The sequence below is a fragment of the Polistes canadensis genome, unplaced genomic scaffold, assembly GCF_001313835.1.
Source record: "Polistes canadensis isolate GaletaPanama2010 unplaced genomic scaffold, ASM131383v1 scaffold_187, whole genome shotgun sequence".
Classification (NCBI taxonomy): Eukaryota; Metazoa; Arthropoda; class Insecta; order Hymenoptera; family Vespidae; genus Polistes; species Polistes canadensis.
Window position 1 is genome coordinate 15,954 of NW_014569734.1, and position 22,113 is coordinate 38,066.

Below are 22,113 nucleotides of genomic sequence, written 5' to 3' on the forward strand. Positions count from 1 at the left end.
GGTAGAAAGAGGAAGGAAGGAAGAAAGGAGGAAGACGATAACGAAGAGGAAGGGATGAAGTAAAAAAAAAAGGATAGGAAGATAGAAAGATAGAAAGGAAGAGAAGAGATAGGAACACTTACTCTGTAGAGCAAAGACAAGCAAGTATACACGCGAACGCACGTCTGTGTCTGTGTATTTTTACATATTTGTATATTTCATACATGTGCGTGTATACGTGCAGATTCCTCAATAAACGAACACATTTAAGTATGTATGTATGTACGTATACGCGTGTATATACATTTTCATAAACGTACGTTTACTTGTGGATTCTTCAATATGTATGCGTATATATATGCGTGTGTGCGTATTTTTCTAAATATGTGTACACATGCATAATCCTCGTTTTTCTGTATACGCTTATATTTTTGTAGATACCGTATACATGAAGAGTCTTCGGTATTCGTCTATCTCTGTATATGTTTTCATAGATGTGTGTATACATGTGGAGTCCTCAGAAGAACGCGAGGAAGAAGGTGGGAGTTAGGTTCTCGGTAAGTTCGAGTATCGTCTACACCGGCAGTCGTGTCTTTGCTCTTAGCTCGAACACAACTCAACCGGACGACAACGAGAAAATTCTTCTTTCCCCCCCATTGAGTTTACTCAGTGTGAGTACACACGTGCATAGTCTTTTTTAAATTTTTTTTTTGTTTTCTTTTTTTTTTTTCTTTATTTATTACTTTGTTCACAAAGAAATTGAAAGAAATAAGATAATTGATATTAAAAAATATATACATGTACGTATACACTGTAAATAATGTGTGTACAGTACGTGTATATGTAAATGTGTGTATGTATGTATATAAATATATATATTACGTGATATTAAAGCCAGCTAAAAATAACTAACGTGCAATAGTATATCTAGAAGTGATTGTTAATAATTGGAAAATCTTTCATTATTTTATTCGAAAGAGGATTAAACGACTAAAGTAGGTATATTACGTGATTTATGTGTATTTTTGTATATATTTTAATCATATATTCAATATTGTGTATGTGTGTGTGTTAATATATTTAAGTAGATCAAAAAATGCATAAAATAATAGAAAAAAATAAGAAAATGAATATTGTAAAAGATTCCAAGTTTTACAATATCAAAAGAATGATTTAAAAATCAATGTGGAATATAGTTCATCGGCAGTTGTTTTAAATCATATTAGTCATCTTCACATTTCATAGCTTAAAACGACTTTGATACGCTTTCAAAATTGCTCGGAACAATTTCGAATTTGTTCTGGCAACTGTGTGATTTCCTCGAAGTCAAGTTGTTCCTAATCTTTTCGTTGCGAACCTGCAACTTCAGCATACCTCAGCTACATCATTCCTTACGTTGAGGATACTCGTGTAGAACCCCACTCATGCTATCTCAATCCCAGAGGTTTTCTAGAAACCAAAGATAGGAACCGTTTCCCAGACTCGATTCAATAATTCTTCCCAGGCTTTTTCTGTCTTCTTCCTCTTCTTCGTTTAACCGTATACCTTTGACATAAAAACCAATAGGTTGCTATAATTTTTATTTAGCCAACATCCGATCTAGCATTCAGCTGGAAAGAAGATGATGGCATTGAAATCTCCAAAAGATCATCAGTATCCATCAATAAGTATTTTTCCCTTTTTCCTTTTCAACTTGTTCCTCTAGAACAGGATGTCTTTTTCTAAGATATGACCAGATCTTCTGGTCTCCTACACTCTCTCTCTCATTTTCTTCTTCTCTTTCTCATTAGCATCAAAGTTCTGTTTTTCTTTTCCAAAACGAAAAATTAAAGTGATACAATCTCTAAAAGAAAATAACAGTTACCCAATTATTAAGTTAGCTTCCCATATTTTACCTAACTTCGAACATTCTCTATTTTACCTAATATTGAACTAACTTAATAAAACTTTAGACCAACTTCCAAGAATTTATATTGAAAAAAAAAAAAATTAAAAGTACAGTAAAAGGATGTAAGATGAATCATTTTGAAAGAAAGTGAAACCGATCAGGAATATTCTTCAGTTTGTTAGGTTAAAACTTGAGTCATGAGCATAAGAATGAGAAAGAAAGAAAGAAAGAAAGAAAGAAAGGGAATGCATGAGAGAGAAAGAGATAGATCAACGAGCTTATGGAATTCTCGAACGTGCAAACTCGCATCTCGTTGTGAAAGAAAAAAAAAACTTATGTACAACGTAGGAGAGTCTGAAGTATTCGAAACGTGAAAAAGAAAAAGAAAAAGAAAAAAAGGGAGGGAGGGAGAGGGAAGAGTTGAATTGGAAATTTTTTATTCGTGTTTGAGATGGTCCTTGAGATTTAAGTATGCACATACGTATCCTTCGTTTATGATCGAGATTGAACAAGGTCGAGATCTTGTTCGATATAGAAATCGGACGTTCACTGATCTCAATACTTGCATATGTTTTTTTTTAATTATAAAATATCAATTCTTTTTGAATAATTTTGTTTAAAGATAATTTTTAATATGTTTTGGATTATGTGTTGGAAAGTTGGATTTGAAAAAGTTCGAGAATTGAATATAAAATTCTTTGATATCATCGGTGGTATATTATTATGACTCACAAGATCTTTCTTCTCTCTTCTTTTTCTTTTTAGTTTTTATTTTTTTTTATTTATTTTTTTTTTTTTTTGGTTTTAGCATGCGTATACAAACATAGCTCGGCGAAGGAGCTCGAGTTACTCCGAATCGACCCGATTTCGATGTATATAAATATATATTTTTTTGCTAATCATGAACTTTTGCCAAAAACGAGAACACGATTCGAACAAGGGAAAAAATACAAGAAAATGATTTTGTAACGATCGATTGGTTACGTAAAAGTCGATCGAAATTTCAAAATTTTCAATCGAAAATAAATTTCTTTTTTTTTTAATTATTATATCACTATATAAAAAATAAGATTTTGCAATACTATATAAGATGAAATGTAACAAGAAACAATGTAAATTCAAACGTTCGTCCAATTAATCGTCGTAATAATTTTAAACAAAAAAAATAATTAAATTACTTTTACCTATGTTAATTATAATAATTATAATAATTATAATAATTTCATATATCGAATTATTTAGTACAAAATTATATTTTCTCTCTAGTTTATAATTTGTAAATTGAATTGAGAAATAATGAAATTGTTCGCGTGTAAAATTAAAGAAAATCGTTGCAGATCGTAACCCGAATTGAGAAGAGGTGCAAAAATGTCGCTTTTTCGAGAAAATCATATATCGCGCGGATGTAACGAGACACCGAGGGTCGATCTTCGCTGTGCGTAACCCGAAATGGTCCGATGTCGGCAGGCGGTAACGATCTCTCCTACCACCCTCCTCACCACCTTCACCTCCTCCTTCTCCTCCTCTTCCTCCTTCACCTCCCTCTTGCACTTATAAATAACCCTCGGTCGCGATGCACGCACTTTGGATCGAGCTCTCGTGATATATACGTCTCGAATTATTTTTTCTTTCTTTCTTAAACCCCCCCCCTCCACCACCACCCCTTCCCGAAGAAAATGCAAAAAAATAATCGTACTCGTATATTTTGTATTTCATTGTTTTATTTTTTTTTTTTTTCATATTTTCTTTAGTTCATCGTCACGGAGAATTGCATTGAATTTTATTGAATTTATTTTTTTTTAATGAAAATTATTATTATTTGGTTGACCATATATTGAAATTATTTATATCGTAAAACAAATCATCAATTAAATTTGTATTATATTTTTCGTGACCCAAGTTACTATTATAATAATTACCGGCACGTATGTTTTCTTAAAAATCATTTCTTTTTATTTTCTTTTTTTTTATTTGATTCGATCGAATATGCAAATCTTCCTATAGGAATACGTTTTTTAATTTGAATTAAAATCAATCATATTTATAATCGGTTGAGTGAATTCGACTCCAGAGATGAAAAATGAACGAAGATAAGAAAATGAAAATAAGAGAACAGGAATTAAATGAAAGTTCCGTGCAAAAGCGAAAGCAAAGCAAATTCTTATCGGACTATCCTCCTCCATATCCCAGTATATCTGTTTTCCTCTAAGACACGTTGTGGAAGCTCGATGTCCTTTCTGTTCCTCGTTGAGAAGCCTGGCATCTCTGATTACCAGCAACAGCAAAAGCAATAGCAGCAGCAAAAGCAGCTCGCTCGTTCGTTCGTTCGTTCGTTCGTTCGTTCGAAATCGCGCACATTCGCTCGCGCATAAACCAGTGACGCGGATATGCGTGTATATTCTCTCGCATTGGCGTACTAAGGATGATAAAAAACAAAATAAAATGAGTTAAAATATTATCCGACCGAGAAAAAATTCGATCGACAAATCGAAGAAATAAATCAACGACGATATCGATTTCGATATTTTCTGTTTTTGTGTTTTTTTTTTCTTCTTTTTTTAATTTTTTTTTGTTCTTGGATTTGTACTAACGGTTAAAGGGGAATTAGGATGACGAATTAAAATGAAAAAAAAAGTAAAAAAATTTCGCTCTGTTTAACACGAGAGAGATCTATCGTGTGATACGCCAATGTACTTCTTACGTTCCGCGCGCGAACGAGAGCTCGCTTCGAAAGCAGGAACGCGATATTCGAGAGCAAGGAACACGGCCGTTCTCAGTTTAAAAATACGCTATGAATGATGCAAATATATATAGTCTGCTAGTTTCGAGGGAACTAGTTTCGGAGTGCCTGATAAAATAAAGAAACACGAATAGAGATAGACAGAGAGGGAGAAAGAAACCAAATTTGTTTGCTTAGACGTATCAAGTCTTATCAGATTATGAATACAATCTAACGAATTTAGGGTACGACAAAAATACTAATATATTTTCTTCAATAATCATTATTTCATTCAAGATGTTTTTTCCTATATTCTTTTTTCTATATATGAAAATTAAATAAAAATATAAATAACAAAAATATTTTATAGGATAGGTTAAAAGTTTGTAAGTGATTTTCAAAATGAATTGCTAACTTTAGTAAATTTTTATACACTCCGGTGTGTATTTGCAATCTTATAAATTAAACTAAAAATAAATTAGCATTTAATATCACCTAGAAACACTTGATAACCAACCTTTTATGATTAACAATATATTTACATATATATATAAAAATATATTTTGTAATATATATTATTTTTATTTAATAAACAAAAACAGTCAGATTGTGTATTAATTTTTTATCTGGCACCTCGAAAATTAATTTATTAATAATTTTATAATTAAATGTATAATATATACAAGAGAATTAGGAAAGCATTAAAAGTATATAAGAAAGAAAATAAATAAATAAAAGTTATAAAAAGAAGAAAAAAAAAGAATATAAGAAAGGGTGGAAGAAAGATCGTAGAAGTGGTTTCTTTGCGGGCACGTCGATTACTGGCCGCTTAAGCGAGCTGTGGCCAGAGCTCGGAGAAACGATCGGATAAAACCTGAATGCGGCCGCTGCTGACTTTTATTTTCCTCCTTGGAGCGCTCCTGAGGACGACGACGCGCATACCATAGCTCTCCGAAGCCAACAACAGCCAGGACTATACTTCGAACTTGGAAGATCTCTTATTCTTTCTATAACAGAAATTCTATCGAATAAAACACAAGAAGAAGAAGAGGAAGAAGAAAATCTAAGAAAAGGAGAATTCGATTCTATCGAATCTAATACGTTCGATTTTATTAATAGAATGCTAATCTATATAATTGTTTATACAATCATTCGCCAATTTTACACGTCAATTCGAAAATTTGAATGCAACAATGATTTTCATAGGATATTCTAGCTTCCTGATTTTGTAATTTATTTTTAGATAGAACAAATATGAAGTAAGAAAATGTATTGAAAGATAATAGAAATGCAATTTTTTCTATCTTCTGATCTTTCTTTTTTTTTATTATGTAATGAATGTTATTGTGTGAATTTTGTGTGCACACAAAAGTGGATTGTGGAGTTTGAAACTTTTAAACAATGAATTTTAAATTAATCTATTTATTATATATAAGTATATTGTATATTAGAAAATTTTAAGTATTTATTAATGTAATATGAAAATGAACATTTTTTTTTTTTAATGATTTAAGACTGCGATAAAAGAGCAATAATTAAATTATTGGATTATTTCGATAACAAATAATTTCGACAATAATTACAAATTATATGAGAAATTTTTTTTCCAAGCAGATATTTATCGTAACCAAGGAGTGAGCCAATAAAAGTAGCATCATGGACGCGATCAAGAAGAAGATGCAGGGAATGAAGTTCGAGAAGGAGAGTGCGATAGATCGCGCCTTGCTCTGCGAACAACAGGCTCGCGATGCCAATGCACGTGCTGAGAAGGTTAGTATCGTTAAATCTTTTTAATTATCATCGATCCTTAAAATAGAAAAAAAAAAAAAAAAAATTACATTTTAATGATGCAATTATAAAATACCGGTTGCTCTTCTCGGAATACGTTTTTTTTTTATCAAAAAAATATGCATTCGAGTAAATGAAGTATCGAAATAATAATAATAATAATAATAATAATAATAATAATAATAATAAAAATAATAATAATATCAATAATAATAATCATAAATTTTATCGTTTAGGCTGAGGAAGAAGCACGTGCGTTGCAAAAGAAGATCCAAACCATCGAGAACGAGCTCGATCAGACCCAGGAAGCTCTTATGCAAGTTAATGCAAAATTGGAAGAGAAAGATAAGGCCCTTCAGAACGTAAGTACACATCAGTACCAATTTTAATCGAGCTACGTCGTCCCAACATCGGTTATCATCTGGAAGAAAATTCTGAAACAAAAAAAAACTACTAAATAAAGAAAAAAATTTAATTACGTAAGTAAATGATGAAAATTTTGAAACTGGCAGGTAGTAAAAATATGTTCCACCAGTTCGCGCTAGTTGCGTTTACCGACTGTACTCCTCGATAAAGTAGATGTCGCTTCGATAGATTCGTGACGAATAATCTTACGAAAGAGAAAGAGAGAGAAAGAAAGAAATAAAGAGAAAGAAAAACAATTATCTTTCTCTCTCTCTTTTAGCGTAGACGCAGTTCGTGTTTAGAAATCGGGCACGAACGTTCGTCCCATGTGTGTTTCGGGGAGGTTCGTGAGCATTCGGTTGGCATCCAGTCGACGGTGGGTGGGCAGTTAGGAAAGTAAATAGGCGGTAGGTTGGAGAGGGGTTAACCCGAATTGTAGTCATCGGTTGGTAAGGTGGGGATAGACAGAGGGTGAAAGAGAGAGAGAGAAGGCGTTAAGATCGTAAAGAGAATGGTGGAGAGACAGGGATGGAAGAGAAAGATAGAGGATGATAGAGGAGGAGTGGGGATGAAGTTTGCGTGGTGAACGGCGCGACTGCAGAAACGTGTCGCCCGAGAGCCAGTGACAGACAAGATGGCGATAGGGCTTATGCGGTGAGCGAGCGAGATAGATATAGAAAAGAAGAAAACGAAGAGAGGGAGAAAGACAGAGATAGAGAGAGAGAGAGAGAGAGAGAGAGAAAGAATAAGAGAGAATCAAGACGTGAGTGCAGCTCAGCACGACGACACGTCGCAAAGTAGCGCGCGCGTTCTGCTTACAGTGTTAAAGGAACACGTTTTTATCGAGTATTAGTTATTAAAGGTCCAAGGATAGTTATCGTTGGTCAGTTTGTCGCAACTTTTAGTCAAAATCGTCCATTGTCGTTATTAAAAATTGAAGGTTTGGCATACTGGTGCATGTTCCGTCCAGGATCGTCCCGATCATGGAGCATTTGCCGGCGTCGACCGCGAGACGTCGCGGTCATCAGCATCACCCGCGTCACTCGACACGGAGACGTCTCGAGGCATCCGGCAGAGGACCCGCGCAGTGTGGCCCTGCCGGTATAACAACAACAAACAATAATACTAATAACAATAACAACAACAACAATAACAATATCCTCCTTGAGGATCATACAGGGTTCCCCGAGACGACAACCTCTTTGGGCTCCCATTGGTTGCGAGATTCTTTGTCGAAAAGAATCGAAGCTAATAACGATGATGTCAAATCGAACAAATCTACGAAAACTATCAGTAAAGATACTACGACGGCAACTAAAACTATTTCAGAGATTACGATTATTGGGACAAATGAAAAGAAAGTTGAGAATAATGAGAATTTGGACGTCCGATCAAGGCTCGCGCAGTGTAGCCCGGACGTCCAGTTTGAAGTTCGAAAGGACAAGGAAGATAACGTAGATATCGATAAGGATACGAACATTGATAAAGATAATGGTCATAACAAGGAGAAAGATAAAAAGAAGAAAGCCGATAATCGTCGTAGGACGAAGGATTTAAAAGGCACTGATCTGACGCGCAAACTTAGGCTCGTTAATGCACCACGTGCTTGGGACACCGAACGAACCGTCGTAATCAAGGACGATGGGAAAGAAAGTAATAAAATAATTAACGACTTGCTGTTGGACGAAGTAGAAGAAGAAATAGACGATGAAATCGATTACGATGACAACGAAATGAAAGAGAAATTTTTCCTCGACAGACTCGAGTCTGAGCACGCGGTCGCGAGGGCTCGAGGTGATGGAAATTCCGACGACGAATCAACTAATGTCGAAGAGGACCCTGAAATAGCCGAGTTGGCTAAACTCAGGTGTCCCAGCGAAAGGGCCGAAGTACAAGCTGAAAGAGAAGCAAGAAGAAGAAAAAGATGTGCTGATTATCCTGGACTCGCATTTGGCTCTTCCATATTCTCCAGCGACACCATGATGAAATTCAGTCTAATCAGGAACGAATTACAGAATATCATGGGCAATCAACTGAAGCGGGTCAGTCAGTTCTCTTTTTTAATATTCTTATTTTATACTCATATGTCTGATAACCTTGGTCACGTCACAGTGGCCTTGACAACGCGACAAGGTTCCAAACAAAGATCATTTTTCTAGTTCTAACGATGACTGGAAAATGTTTGACCAAAGATCAATTGTCTATTTTCTTTTTCTTTACACATTTGATTAGTAAATCACTAATCTTTAGTGAGAGATTAGTATAATCGACTTTTACCTTCTAATACTATCTCGATTAACTTTCTTTTTCATTTATTTAATACTACACAATGGCGTGGGCGTTGATTACGTGACCAATGTAGATATGTATTTATCCATTTGAAATGTCACTATATTTGATCATGCTCTATTTATATACGCTAATTCAAACGATACTCGTTGTTGATTTATATATATATTTTTTATATAATCATAGTAGAGCATTTCAATTGTAACATCTGTTCTGATTTAAATGTTCAATCCTGTATATAAATCTTGTAATTTATTCTTGTTATTTTATATTCAAACGGGTATATTAACGCGGTGACATGCAAAAATTCCATGAGTTCGTGCAAAGTTCATCGCGGTAGTTAAACGACTACGTCGAATTAGATCAATTACGTAGAATTATCAAACAAAACAGTAGACTCAAATGTTTTAAATTAGTATTGCGTTAGTTCATATCTTTTATAAATCAGTCTTCAGAACCCAAACAAGAACAGGCCTAAATGCGTTATGTTCATCTTAAAACTTGCTCAAGTTATAATAGAATTACATTAAGAACTTCTTTCTTCTGACGTAATCATTTGAATTCTTGTCACATATTTTTGAAATAATATTAATTATAAAAATAATAAACTGGGGGTCTGTTATAGGATTGCGACATTTTACCTCTCGTTGTTTTAATCTCAATTACAAAAGAAAAAGATGAAAGAAAAAATATGGAACTTATGTTAGCCAATTGATTTCATCTTTGCGGAATATGTTACTCGAAACGTTCGACAGATGGCAACGCTATCGTTCCTCTCGAAAATCATAAATATTTAAATGCGCGAGATGAGCTCGAGAAGTTCTTGAATGATATTTGATATTGATTATTCTTTTTCACGACATTTTTTTACATCTTAACAATATTCCCAAGCTTGTAGTTTTATAATCTGAAAGGAAGATTGGTCTAAAATATTTTGAAAAAGAATACTTAATATTTTAAATTACCTAGGAATTTTTAGCCTCACCTATATTTTTCTTTGTCGACATTTTGACAAAGGAAATTGAAGAATAACAAATATGGCGCCGCTAAGGCACGCATCTTTTTTTGGTAACAACGTCGTACCAAGCAAGCAAGTCTTGCATCTTGCACAGTGTGTTAGCCAAATACACACACACATACACATTCTTTCTCTTTTTCGTTGATGTTCGTTCTAAAAATAAGCCGCGGATCCAGCCGTCTTGCATCTTTTTTTATTTGGAACTCCTTGAGAAGAGAAAAGGGTGGAAGCGGGGTTTGAGGATGAGAAATGGGGCTGGGGAATGTCGGGGGAGTCTTTTGCTTGCTTGCGTAAGCGAACCACCCGGAACGCGTTCAGGAATAAATTTTCCTAAGCGTCATCTTTCATTCCCATGTGTATGCGTATTTTTACATGCACTTTCTGTTTTGTCTCTTTTACGAGAAATTACAAATTCCTTTGAATTAGTGAAGAATTTGGAACATGCACTCTAAATTCTTCTTCGTCTTCTTCTTCTTTTTCTTTTTCTTTTTATTCTTCTTTTGTGTGTTAAAGATGAGCAAGCTCGACGACCTTTCAATAGCTCGAATGATTAATCATGTGAAATCAAACTTGAATGTTGAAATTTTTTATTTAATTTTCTCTTATCTTCAGTATTCTCTTATCTTATTGATGTCTGTATAATGTGTTTTTTACAATTCTTTGAATTGAGGAAAAAAATCTGTTTTGACATGGATATTAATAATTCAAAAAATTAATCATTCTAATAATTTTTTTTTAATTATTATAAAATACAGTTGGTATATTATATATTTTTTGAAATTTTATATTAAAATATAATTATTGCAGTGTTGTAAATGAAAAAGAAAGATGACATCACGAAAGAATAAAAATATGAGTAGATAATGTAAAAATAAATCAACATATTTAACAAAATAAATTACCAAATAAATAATTCAAAATGTTTAATAAATTAATATAATACATATAAAGTATGCCAAAAGTTTCAATTCTATTTTTTTTTAGATTTTTTAGGCTTTTATAAAAATTAGGCTTATAATTTAACAAGATTTGCTTGAAAAAAATATCAAACCAAGAGAAATAGATTTTTGATAGGAATAATCTACAAACTTTTGACCCACTCTGTATATTCGTATCTTTAGAAAAGGTAATAGGATAGTTAATGTCCATCCATCTCATTTTATTGACCTTCCAAACATCAGCGGTTGCGTTCCCTTCAACGAAATAAAATGTGTAAGCTTCCACGAAGGGACAACGCATCCTTGAGAATTCGTCTCCCTTACTTGGTCATGCTCGTTGCCACGATAAATTCTCGACGATTTTTTTACTTCATGCACTTATTAATATGCGTCATCGATTCTTATTTCGATAGATTATTAAACGAATTTAAAATATACAAAATGGCGATTAACAATACTTACTGCAAAAAATCAATTATCGTTTTATTTAAAAAAAAAGAAACACAAATTGATGCTCACATTTTTCTTTTTCTTATAATGGAACAACTACACTAACATAACAAGTGATTAATATCATCGCTGTTGTTATTATCAATGTCTTCTCTTTTTATCGAGACAGAAATACTTTGAGAAATAGAAAAAAGTGAAAAGCGTTCGAGCAAGAGAATGAGAGTACCGTAAAACGGATGTGACATAACAAATTACAGCCTGACATAAATGTCTTAACACAGTGATATTGTTGTTATTGTAATATTGTATATTGATAGTAAAATGTTAGCCAACCAGTCACTATTATTTTAATATTTTAACATACAAATTTATTGATCGTTTATTTTTATTTTTTATTATTATTTCTTTTTTATGGGGTAATTGTTAATTTTTGAATTATATGTTAATCAATTTAAATTGCTTATAAATAATTATTGTTCATACATTTATATTTTATTATTTCTTTTATATATAGGAATATTTTGGTTACTATGAAAAATATATTCGTGCAACATTCGCGTGTTTTTTTAATAAATCCGAGTGAAGCTTATGTTAGATTAGGTGCAAAGAAAAGATAAAGAAAAGAATACATCGGCAATATAGAACGTGCTTCGAAATGGAACAACGAAGTACGTAAGGTTTCTCACGACTAGTAGAACATTTGATGCGAGCTTAGGACGCTTAGCAACAACCAACTGAAAGGAATCTAAACGATCGATAGAACTTTCCAAGCGTATATTTTTTCGTTTTTTTTTTTTTTTTTTTTTTTTTTTTTTTTTTTTTTTTTTTTTTTTTTTTTTTTTATTTTTCTCTATTATTTTTTCTTATTTCTTAACATTTCTCCGCTAAACTTTCCGGCAGGATAAAACATACTTTCATCGTTATTGAGGTTACATATTATTTAGATTAAATTAAAAACAAAAAAATAATGTTAACTCGGTTATATTTCCATTTGGAACGAGTATACTTATCGCGATGCTCTCGACGTGCCTATTCGATGACGTTCACGTGTGCGTCATACTAAATTGAAATAAACATTCCTTTTACGATTTACACCGTGTTCTATCCTTTTAATGAAGTGGTGTGGTTGACGTTATTAATTAAAATCGACGGTGGTGCATGAATTGTCATTGTTCCTAACTTTCGATCGATATTTCTAATCGAGTCACGATCGATTAATATTCCAATAAGGACAAAAATATGAATCGATTATCGGCGATGCAAGGTCAAACAAAATTTCTATTTATTTATTTTCTTTTCAATTTTTAATTCATAGATTTATCTATATGTAATAAATTGTTCTCTTTCTGTTTTCTTTTTTCTTTTTCGAATAAATATATGTCATATAATTTATTTTAAAATGAAACACAATTTGACGTAAGAAGATCATTCGAATACAGTTGATTATTACTTTATTACTCCTGTCATCCCCAGGATTCGCATTTTACAGCCATCGTATCTCGCTCGTGTCAATTTTACTTCCCAAGTAGGTTGACGAGCTTAATAGAGTTACACAATGACCGAGAGAACTATTTTGCTTACCTCCCACCGTTATGTTCCATATCCGTTTGCCAAACGATACGACAAGTGTTCAACAACTTAACACATTTCTAAAGTATTGATAACAATTAAATCCTTTTCGTGACATAAACTTCATTCAATTCGATATTTCAATTAAGAATTCATCTTACATTTCGATCAAAAAATCACGAGATACGCGTATTTTGATATAGAAAATAGTTGAAGAAGTAAATATATAAAAGTGAAACTTATTTATTCAGAAATTTTCAAATACGAAATGGACCGAAAATGTTCCTAGATGATTTTAAAAATCAATCATTCTTTTTTGAAACTTTTTAGGCTGGAATTAATTCATTTACTGATTGTGAGACAAAAGCCTGCAAACAAATTATTAATTCTATCCATCCAATTAAAAATTCTGCAAGAAGATATAAATTAATAAATTAATTTTTTTGTTTTTAAGATTTTAGTAAAGTAATATTAATTTTTTATTCTGTTTGTGTTTCATCAAACGATCGTTTGATCGATGAAATTATATGCATATGTATATGCATATATTTACGAGTATGCCGTAATATTTTGTTCAGAGTACCAAACCGGTTTTTCATCCTGGATTCGTCTTATATCTCTTTCTCTCATGTCAGTGTCACGATTACGCGAAAATAATCTTTTACGTAAGATCGCGTTTGTTATTAAAGTTCCCTGACATTCTTTTTCCTATATAATCGTCTCTTTAGAAAAGTATTCGACCTATGCGAACCGGTTGTTCGGACTTCCTAGTAAGAATTTTTACCGTTATCATTTCACTTGTTTGCTTTCAATCTAACGAATCGATCATTACTCATTTTGGCGGGAATATTTCAACATATTTTTATTTAAATCTCAACACAATATAAATATAAAATAAATTAATCAATTCTATAATCAAAAAGATAATAAATATCGATTAAATGTAAAAGAATCGTATCAGCAGTTTCACAATTTTGAAATTTATTGAAAAATAAAAAAAGGAAAGGTCTATTTAAACGAAAAGTAATGTGTGCGCGTGTACGAAGATTATAATTCAAATCAACCGATAAATTATTTTTCCAAAAAAAAATGACGAAAAAAAATATATACATAATTATAAAGAGAACAAAAAAAATACTTAAATTTCGAATAATTTGTATAGAATAATTTCAATTTAATAATGTATATGAACGATATAATAAAGAAAAAAAATATCTCCATAAACCGGAAAGTAATTTATAAAGATTATTCGCGAGTCGATTTCAAACGGTTGGGCGCGCTCGGTATTGCGGGCGCGGTATTTCCGGGAGTATGGTTTTGCGCGCGCGGCGACACGTCGATCGGCGCAGCGATACTTCGAGTTTGCCCCGCCTCTCCCCTAGCGCGAGAAAGAGAAAGAAAACATCGCGAGTAATCATCGAGAGAGATAGAGAGAGATAGAAAATCCCCAGACAGAAAGAGAAGTTTTTTCTTCGTTCAACGATTTTTTCATACTACAAATAAAAATATACAAAAAATACTGACAGAAAGAATAGACAAACGAGAGATGGAAAAATAGAGATTTATTTTAAACGGAATATAATTCAGAATAATAACAAAATAATATAAGAAAAAATAAAAGGAGAAGAAGAGAAAAGAAACGTCATAGTAGAGTAGCGGTAAAAGCTTGAACGACATATCCAACCAACTACGAAGAACACTAGGATATGAACTTACATTAGCGGTATAGGGACTACTTGTCCGCGGCGTTGGGTTGCGCCGTGTCTGTTAAAAAGGTATTGCGCATGCGCGTTGTCCAGCGGAGTCCGGGGGCAGCCATCTTGATCTCCAGTCAACAGCCAGCGGCCAGTGGTCGTCAGTGCGCGACAGCTCGGTGGTGGTTATATATATATATATATATATTTCTCTCTCTCTCTCTCTCCTTCGTCGTTAAACATTTATTCGGTGTATTAGTCTATCTCGCTTTAACACCGGTAAGGAATACGCATACAGTGTTAGTCGTCAGTTCCGTCTCTTTCTCTCTTACGTTAGAAATCCAATCTCTGTCTCCGTCTGACTTGAATTCTTTCTTAAAGTATTTACCTGCGCGCGCGCGTGTGTGTGTGTGTTTGTTTCGGCGGATTTCCACGTCGTCGTCGTGGTCGTCGTCGTCGTCGCCGTCGTCGTCGTCATAGACGAGAGAGCGTCGTGTCGTTTGTCGTGTCTCTGGCGTCTCGTGTTCCGTTAAATCCGGCGAGAAACGTGCGCGGCGCCGCCTCGTTTTAATCGAGTAAAACGTATCATCTACGATTGATCATTAACCATTGATTCATCCGTCATCACAACCCATTCTTATTCTAAATCAATTGTCGTCAATTTCACTCTTTCTGTGCGGTTTTTGTGATACAATATTATAAAAGAAAAATCACGGAAAAATTAAAGTCACTTCGAACGAAATTAAAGGGAAAAGAAAATTTCGATAGAATTTAAAGATATTTCATATTCTCGTCAGGAAAAAGAGAAACTTTTCTAGATCCGATCATTTAATCTTTCTTCAGTCTTTTACGACTCCACACACACACACACACGATATCCTACGTGTGTGTATTAGTTAGTTAGTTAGTTTATTAGTTAGTGTCTCTCGATTGAGGACAAACGAAGAAGAGGAAGAGGAGGAGGAAGACACAACCGGACGAAGTAACGCACACACCACCAAACACACAGCCGACAGAATGTCGACGACAGTGCAGGGTAACCTTCTCGATGTGCTCAAGAAGAAGATGAGGCAGACGAAGGAGGAAATGGAGAAGTACAAGGACGAGTGTGAGGAGTATCAAAAACGGCTGCAGGTGGAAGCTATGCGCCGTGAGGAAGTGAGTGTGTAGAGCCCCATGCGCCAATTACGCGCGCGCGCGCGCGACCAACCACTGCTCTCTTTTTCTCTTATTTGTAACACGCATACACATACGTACACAAGTTTATCGTAATACACCTGAGCACGTTTCTCGATCAGTATTTTTCGTTAAATTACAATAAAACAATTTTATACTCGAATATGTTCCTTCTCTCTTTCTCTCTCTCTATCTCTCTCTCTCTCTCTCTCCCCCTCACTTTTTCTCTCTTTCTGTCCCTCTCTTTGACTTGGGATATTTGTGTATGTTGTATGTAGACAGAGAGGGAAAAAGATGAGAGAAAGGTAGGAACTAGAAAGGGTTTGCGACGCCATTTGATTCTTTGGAGTTTCTTCTTACAAGAGCCGGCATATTCGCGTGAGGATAGGAATCGATCGTGTCAGCTCGATACCGTCGTCTTCTCTCTCTCTTTTTCTCTTTTTCTTTCTCTCTCTCTCTCTTTCTCTCCCTTTCTTTCTCCAGTCTCCTTCAGGCTAAAGGGAGTCGACTACAGCGCCAGAGAAAAAGAGAAAGAGACACGCTGACTCGACGCACTCGAGACGTTCTTGATAACCGGCGAGGACCGGCTTGTCTCTCGCCATTACTCTTCTCTATCTTCCTCTTTCTTTCTTTCTTTCTTTCTTTCTATGTCATTTATCTGTCTATCTTTCTATCTATCTATCTATCATACATACATACATGGTCGCGAGAGTCCACGTCTCTCCTTCCTTTTCACAAATATTCCTATTATTCCTTCTCTCTCTCTTTGTCCTTTTTTTTTCTCTTTCTCTCTTTCGTTCAGTCGATCGAACAGAAATCTGCCTGATCTGTCGGTCAACTTAAATCTTAACTTTCTCGTGTCGTATCTTATCAACTTCATGACCGAAATGCTTAATTTTTAGGTTAGATTTTTTCATTCAAGATCTTTTCATCATTTTCAATCATGTTCATTCGGAATTGTAGTTACTAATATGGTTACGTTTCCAAAGTCCTGCGTATCAACGACGTTCTAGTTTAACCAACGAGAAATGGGGATCGATAGATGTTATCGAACGTTCCGGGGTGGATGTACTCGTTTCAAGAGGTCACGACAAATTTATTATTCAAAGCTAACTTATACTTTCTTCCGCGTATCGTCATTTTTTGTAAACTCGTTAAAAGGTCGTTACATCATCAACCAGATATGTCAAATTAATCATTTTTCTTTTAGTTGAAAAAATTGTTCAATGTAATGCGTACTTTTAGTTGAGAATCACTGATACTGATTGATTATCGACTTGGAATTGTCCGAATGTTATTCTGTAATTTTGCTAATTTTATTTGAATTATTTCATAGGTATAATATTAGGAATATATTGAATTATATATAGGATGGGTTAAAATAAAAGTTCATAGGATAAGTTTTAAAGTATTTTGATTTAAAAATTATCGAAGTTTCATCTTCATTCGTTTATTTGCTACCTTACGTGTAACCTTTACATTTACAAGTATTAGAACGTTAAAAAAACATTCGGAAAACTTTCACTACTTCACACTTTCTCTGAATATCATTTCGCAAAACTAACCTTACCATCGATCTTATCTTTCGTACGCAATAGAAGATAATATCACTGTTTTGTTTCCAATATAAAACGCGAAATTCATCGAAAGAATTACTTTATTTTCAATCGATAAATGTCTTCATGATTACCACTACCTCGCCCCGAATGTTTGAACATTGATTATTTCGCAGAAAAGTAAAATGTTCTCATCGGTCGACTTTGAAAAAACATATTTTATACGTTAAGATAACTTTTGTATCTGCTCTGTATGTCTTTTGTTTAAGCGAATACAAGAATATATGTTGTTTGACGTATTAACGTCATCTCCAGGTTGAGATACGTCACAAATGTCATAACTTATAGTCAAACAAACGTTTCTTTGTGTAGTATTCAATAAATAAATAAGTAAAAAAAAGTAGATATTACAATTAAAAAATATTATCTTTAATAAATGAGATAATAAATTAATGTACGGACGTTCGCCATTTATAATTTTGATTCAAGGTGGCGTTTTCTTGGATTGTAGTTAACTCCATTTTTTTTTATATACGATTAACTTGTCATGTGTATGAGATTATTTAAAAAAGAGAAAAAAAGAAAAGGATCTACAGGGATTTTTGTAGATAATTATTTTTCATCCGTTTTATTATCTCGACGTGATTACGTAACTCCTCATGTAAGAAAGATAAGATAAGGTTTGATTTTTTGACTGTAACCGTAGTGAAGGCGAGAACAATCATGAGATAATCCGATGACATTCACCAATGTAATACGTTTATAAAAGAGTTAGAACAAAGTAAATAAGTATTAAAAAAGGATTTTTTAAAAGACCAACGGATATTTGTTCGAGATCCGTTCGGGCTTCACTAACCGGCTTTTGTCGTTGATCAGCCAACTGCACTACCGTATCTTCTAGTATAACCTCTCTTTTCCTTATTATTAATCACATTTATCTTACTTTATTTCCTTTGGTATAATTTATTTTCGTTACACAATAATAAAATCTTAAGTTTTATTCGATTTTTCTTTGAAAAAAAATGGAAGTTTATGTAAAGGCAACTGCAGTACAGCGTGTCTTCCTACATTTTTATTCTTCTTCCTCATATTTATTTTTTCGGTGCAATTTATTTTAATTACTCATTGTCAGATTAAAATTCTGATTTTTATTTTGTTTATTTAGGGGAAAAAAAAAAAGGATTTTTTCGTGCCACTCCCAATGACAGACAAGCATAGAAACGTAAATCGATCAGGGTATATTGAATTAGGCGGGAACTTTGATTGAGTGTTACACGCATCGAGAGAACATCGAGTGGTTTACATAACAGGAGAACGCGTGTTCTAAAGCGGATGTCATCGCTCCTCCGGAAGGTGCTCGATCGTCCATGCTGACATCCGTTTCAAATCTGTCGAAAAAAAACAAATTTCTCTATCCATTCTATTCCAATAAAATAAGGAAAACATTTTTCCATTGTGTCAGATAGCACTTTATCAGAGTCAAATTAATGGAAGGTGTGCCAAGAATTTCTAAATGATTTTTAAAATATCATTTATTTTTTACCGAGAGACTTCTTAAAAATCAATTTAATTTGAGATTATAAGACTAAAATGTTAATTAATGAAAATGCAAACTTAATTACGGAACCTAAAAGGTCTTTAACATGAGTAATAAATTTTTAAAATCACTTAGCCATTATTATTGGCTTACCCTCTAAAATAGTTTCATGTATTTTTAATTAAAAATAAAATTTTTGTATATTAATTTAAATATTAATTTATCTTAACAAAAAATTAATTATAATAAATCTATATTTTTTGTATATAGTAATGTAATAGTATAATTTTGGAAAGGTGTCGTATTAAGAACGGAAATTCGACATCCTCTTAGGTTAAAGTTAAAACAGGAGGGCCATTAACGCGGATTGCGAGTTCGCTTGGGTGGGCGTGTCAATTTCCTCTGAATCTACATATAACCTTTATATAGGTACGATATAGGATCATATATGTATATACCTCTATGTATACCTAAGCATACTTACATGGCAAAGGTAAAATGATCGAGGACAAAGACCAGACTATGTTCGTACTAGGGCAGGCCATTTAATCGTTAAATACAATGCGTAATCGTTGCAGGTGCAGTCGTTAAAATATAAAAAGAATAAAATGGTCACGTGTCTCGCATACTAATTTTCTAGGTTATTATGTATAATCAAAGAATTTCAAAAAAAAAAACATTGATCCTTATAATGGCGCCATTTTGAATTATTTTATCAATTTTGTATGTAAAATTAATTGGGTCAATTCATTCGTTTAAATTAATCGACAAAAATGATTAATACTCGACGACAAATTTAAATGCAAATGTGTTTGTAACATTTTTTTTTCTGTTAGAATCGTAGGTGTCGAATAGAATATAATAGTTAATGACTAGTCGTGCTATTAAACTCGTTGATGTAATGCGTTAGCCGAAGGAAGCTTAGGTCATTGATATGCGCTCAAAGACCTTGACGATCTCGTGCCGTGTATATAGTCCGTTAGAATGGACTTTAATCACGTGCCGTGGCGTTAAGAATTAAAAGAGAAATTTTCGTTATAGTTAAGTCGGTCAATGTGAAACTAAATTAAATTTGTAAAATTAATTTTTTTTTTTTTTTACCATTTTTTTTTTTTTTTTTTTTTATTCAAATTAATTTTTTTCAATGGATTTGTGTTTTATTTTATCGACCGAGTAACCGATGTTGGGACTTGTGTTAGCATTATTATTATTATTATTATTATTATTATATAATTTATTGATTTAAAAGTAAAAATTATATTTTCATACGATTTATAAATGTAAATTATTGTTTAATATTGATAGAAAAATGATAGAATAAATTTTTGCATAAAATAAGTTATATTTGTACAAGTTTTGGGTAGTTCTAATTATCTTAATCTAAAGTTTGTATTTTTTTATTTTTATTTCTCCAGGCCGAATCCGAAGTTGCTGCACTCAATCGTCGTATTCAACTTTTGGAAGAAGACCTCGAAAGATCCGAGGAACGTCTTGCTACTGCCACTGCCAAATTGGCAGAGGCATCTCAGGCAGCAGATGAAAGCGAACGGTAAGCGAGCATTTATTATTTTTTATTTAAAAATATTCATTCGTGATAAGAATATCAAAAAAGAAAAAATAAGATGTATATCTTTTCATTCCAATGAATTGATAATTTCTTTTTTCTCCAAAAAAAACAAAACCAAAAAAGAAATCTAAAAATACAAATATTTAGTTAATTGCAAGTATAAAATTAAGATTGTTCATTCACATGATTTTATTGCATTGATTTGTTTATAATTATCGATACATTGGAGTATTCTCAGTTTTTACGATAGAGATGCTATTTATTCATATTACTATTATATTTTTATTAATAAAAATATTTTTTAGTATTTTATATGTTTATTTTTTTGTTCTGTGCTTTATTCTTAAAATCTTGTGTATAATCTAAACTCGAATGTTAAAATATATTTCAAACATAAGAAATAGATAACTTTTATTATCAACAGCCAATTTATCAATCATTCTAAGTATTGCAATCATTAAATAAGTTATTATTATTTGAAAGAAAAATTAGAAATTTCTGATAAAAGCTGATGAAAAATTATTCGATTAAAAATGAATAAATAACAGATCTATCATTTTAAATTAGAATTAGATAAATAGTATAATGATAGTAAAGATAAAAAACGAAAAAACATACAAATACAAATCACAACTTATTATTTTCTTTTTTTTTTTACAAAACCATTGCACATTTATAATTAAGTTTAAAAAAAAAAAGGAATGCAAAATTAAATTCGTTTTTTATCTTTATGGAAACCATAAACGTTTTAGTATGATTTTAACAAAGTTTAACATCTTAACGATCTGCGACATTTAAAAAAAAAAAATGAAACCAAGAAGAAAAATTGATATAAACGTGGGAGAGCGAGGAAATTGTTATCTTCACTATAGAACACATTTTATTTTTAAACTAACACTTTGGCATATGATGATCGAAGAAATAAACGTTCATATATTTAATAATAAAGTCACTCTTTTTATTCAAATCGATGGTCAATCGATAGTAAATGTTACGTACTTATAGTTGCTTATAATAGTGGTGAATCAAGCGTTAAACGCACCGAACTATAATAGTTATGTTTTCCGATCGTCTACATGCACGTATATTCTCATATATACTTAAGTACGTGTTCAAAAAAAAAATGTTCGTTGATGTCAAGTTGTCTCATACGTGTGGGTATAAAATCATCGTTGACTCAATTATTTCTCGGATACAGCCTAGACATTCAATTAATTTCATCCACTTTATTCAAAAAAATATTGTATTTTATTTATTTATTCACAGTGACATCAAAGTTAAAATTTACATCCAATTATTTAGGAAAAAATTATTAAATAAATTACGGTTGAAAATAATTTTGAAAGATAATTGTAACATTTTATAATTATTCATGTTTCTTTTTTATAAACAAAATAATACTAAATTTAAATTAAATGTTGCTCGCTCTTCTATAAATAAATTTTAGATTTAGAAACATTATAACTAATATTTAATTAACATTTCGACGTTGAAAGAATCATTAATAAAATATTCTAATTGTTTTTTTTTTTTTTTTTTT

General features: G+C 32.4%; 1 protein-coding gene across 30 annotated transcripts in view; it reads left to right on the forward strand.

Annotated features, from left to right (window-relative positions):
* The first annotated feature begins 543 nt into the window (after window positions 1-543).
* LOC106789494 (tropomyosin) overlaps window positions 544-22,113 on the forward strand; it is a 38,995-nt gene continuing 17,425 nt past the window's right edge. For 9 of the 30 annotated variants that reach the window (XM_014753740.1, XM_014753745.1, XM_014753742.1 and 6 more), the window contains exons 1-4: window positions 544-650; window positions 6,201-6,356; window positions 6,611-6,736; window positions 20,422-20,555. In XM_014753740.1, coding sequence (XP_014609226.1) covers window positions 6,243-6,356; window positions 6,611-6,736; window positions 20,422-20,555 — 374 coding nt within the window. In that variant the 5' untranslated portion in view covers window positions 544-650; window positions 6,201-6,242. Of the gene's footprint in view, window positions 651-6,200; window positions 6,357-6,610; window positions 6,737-7,046; window positions 8,822-14,863; window positions 15,896-20,421; window positions 20,556-22,113 lie in introns of those variants that run through there. The other 21 variants (XR_001381998.1, XM_014753728.1, XM_014753734.1 and 18 more) reach the window with 12 other exon arrangements.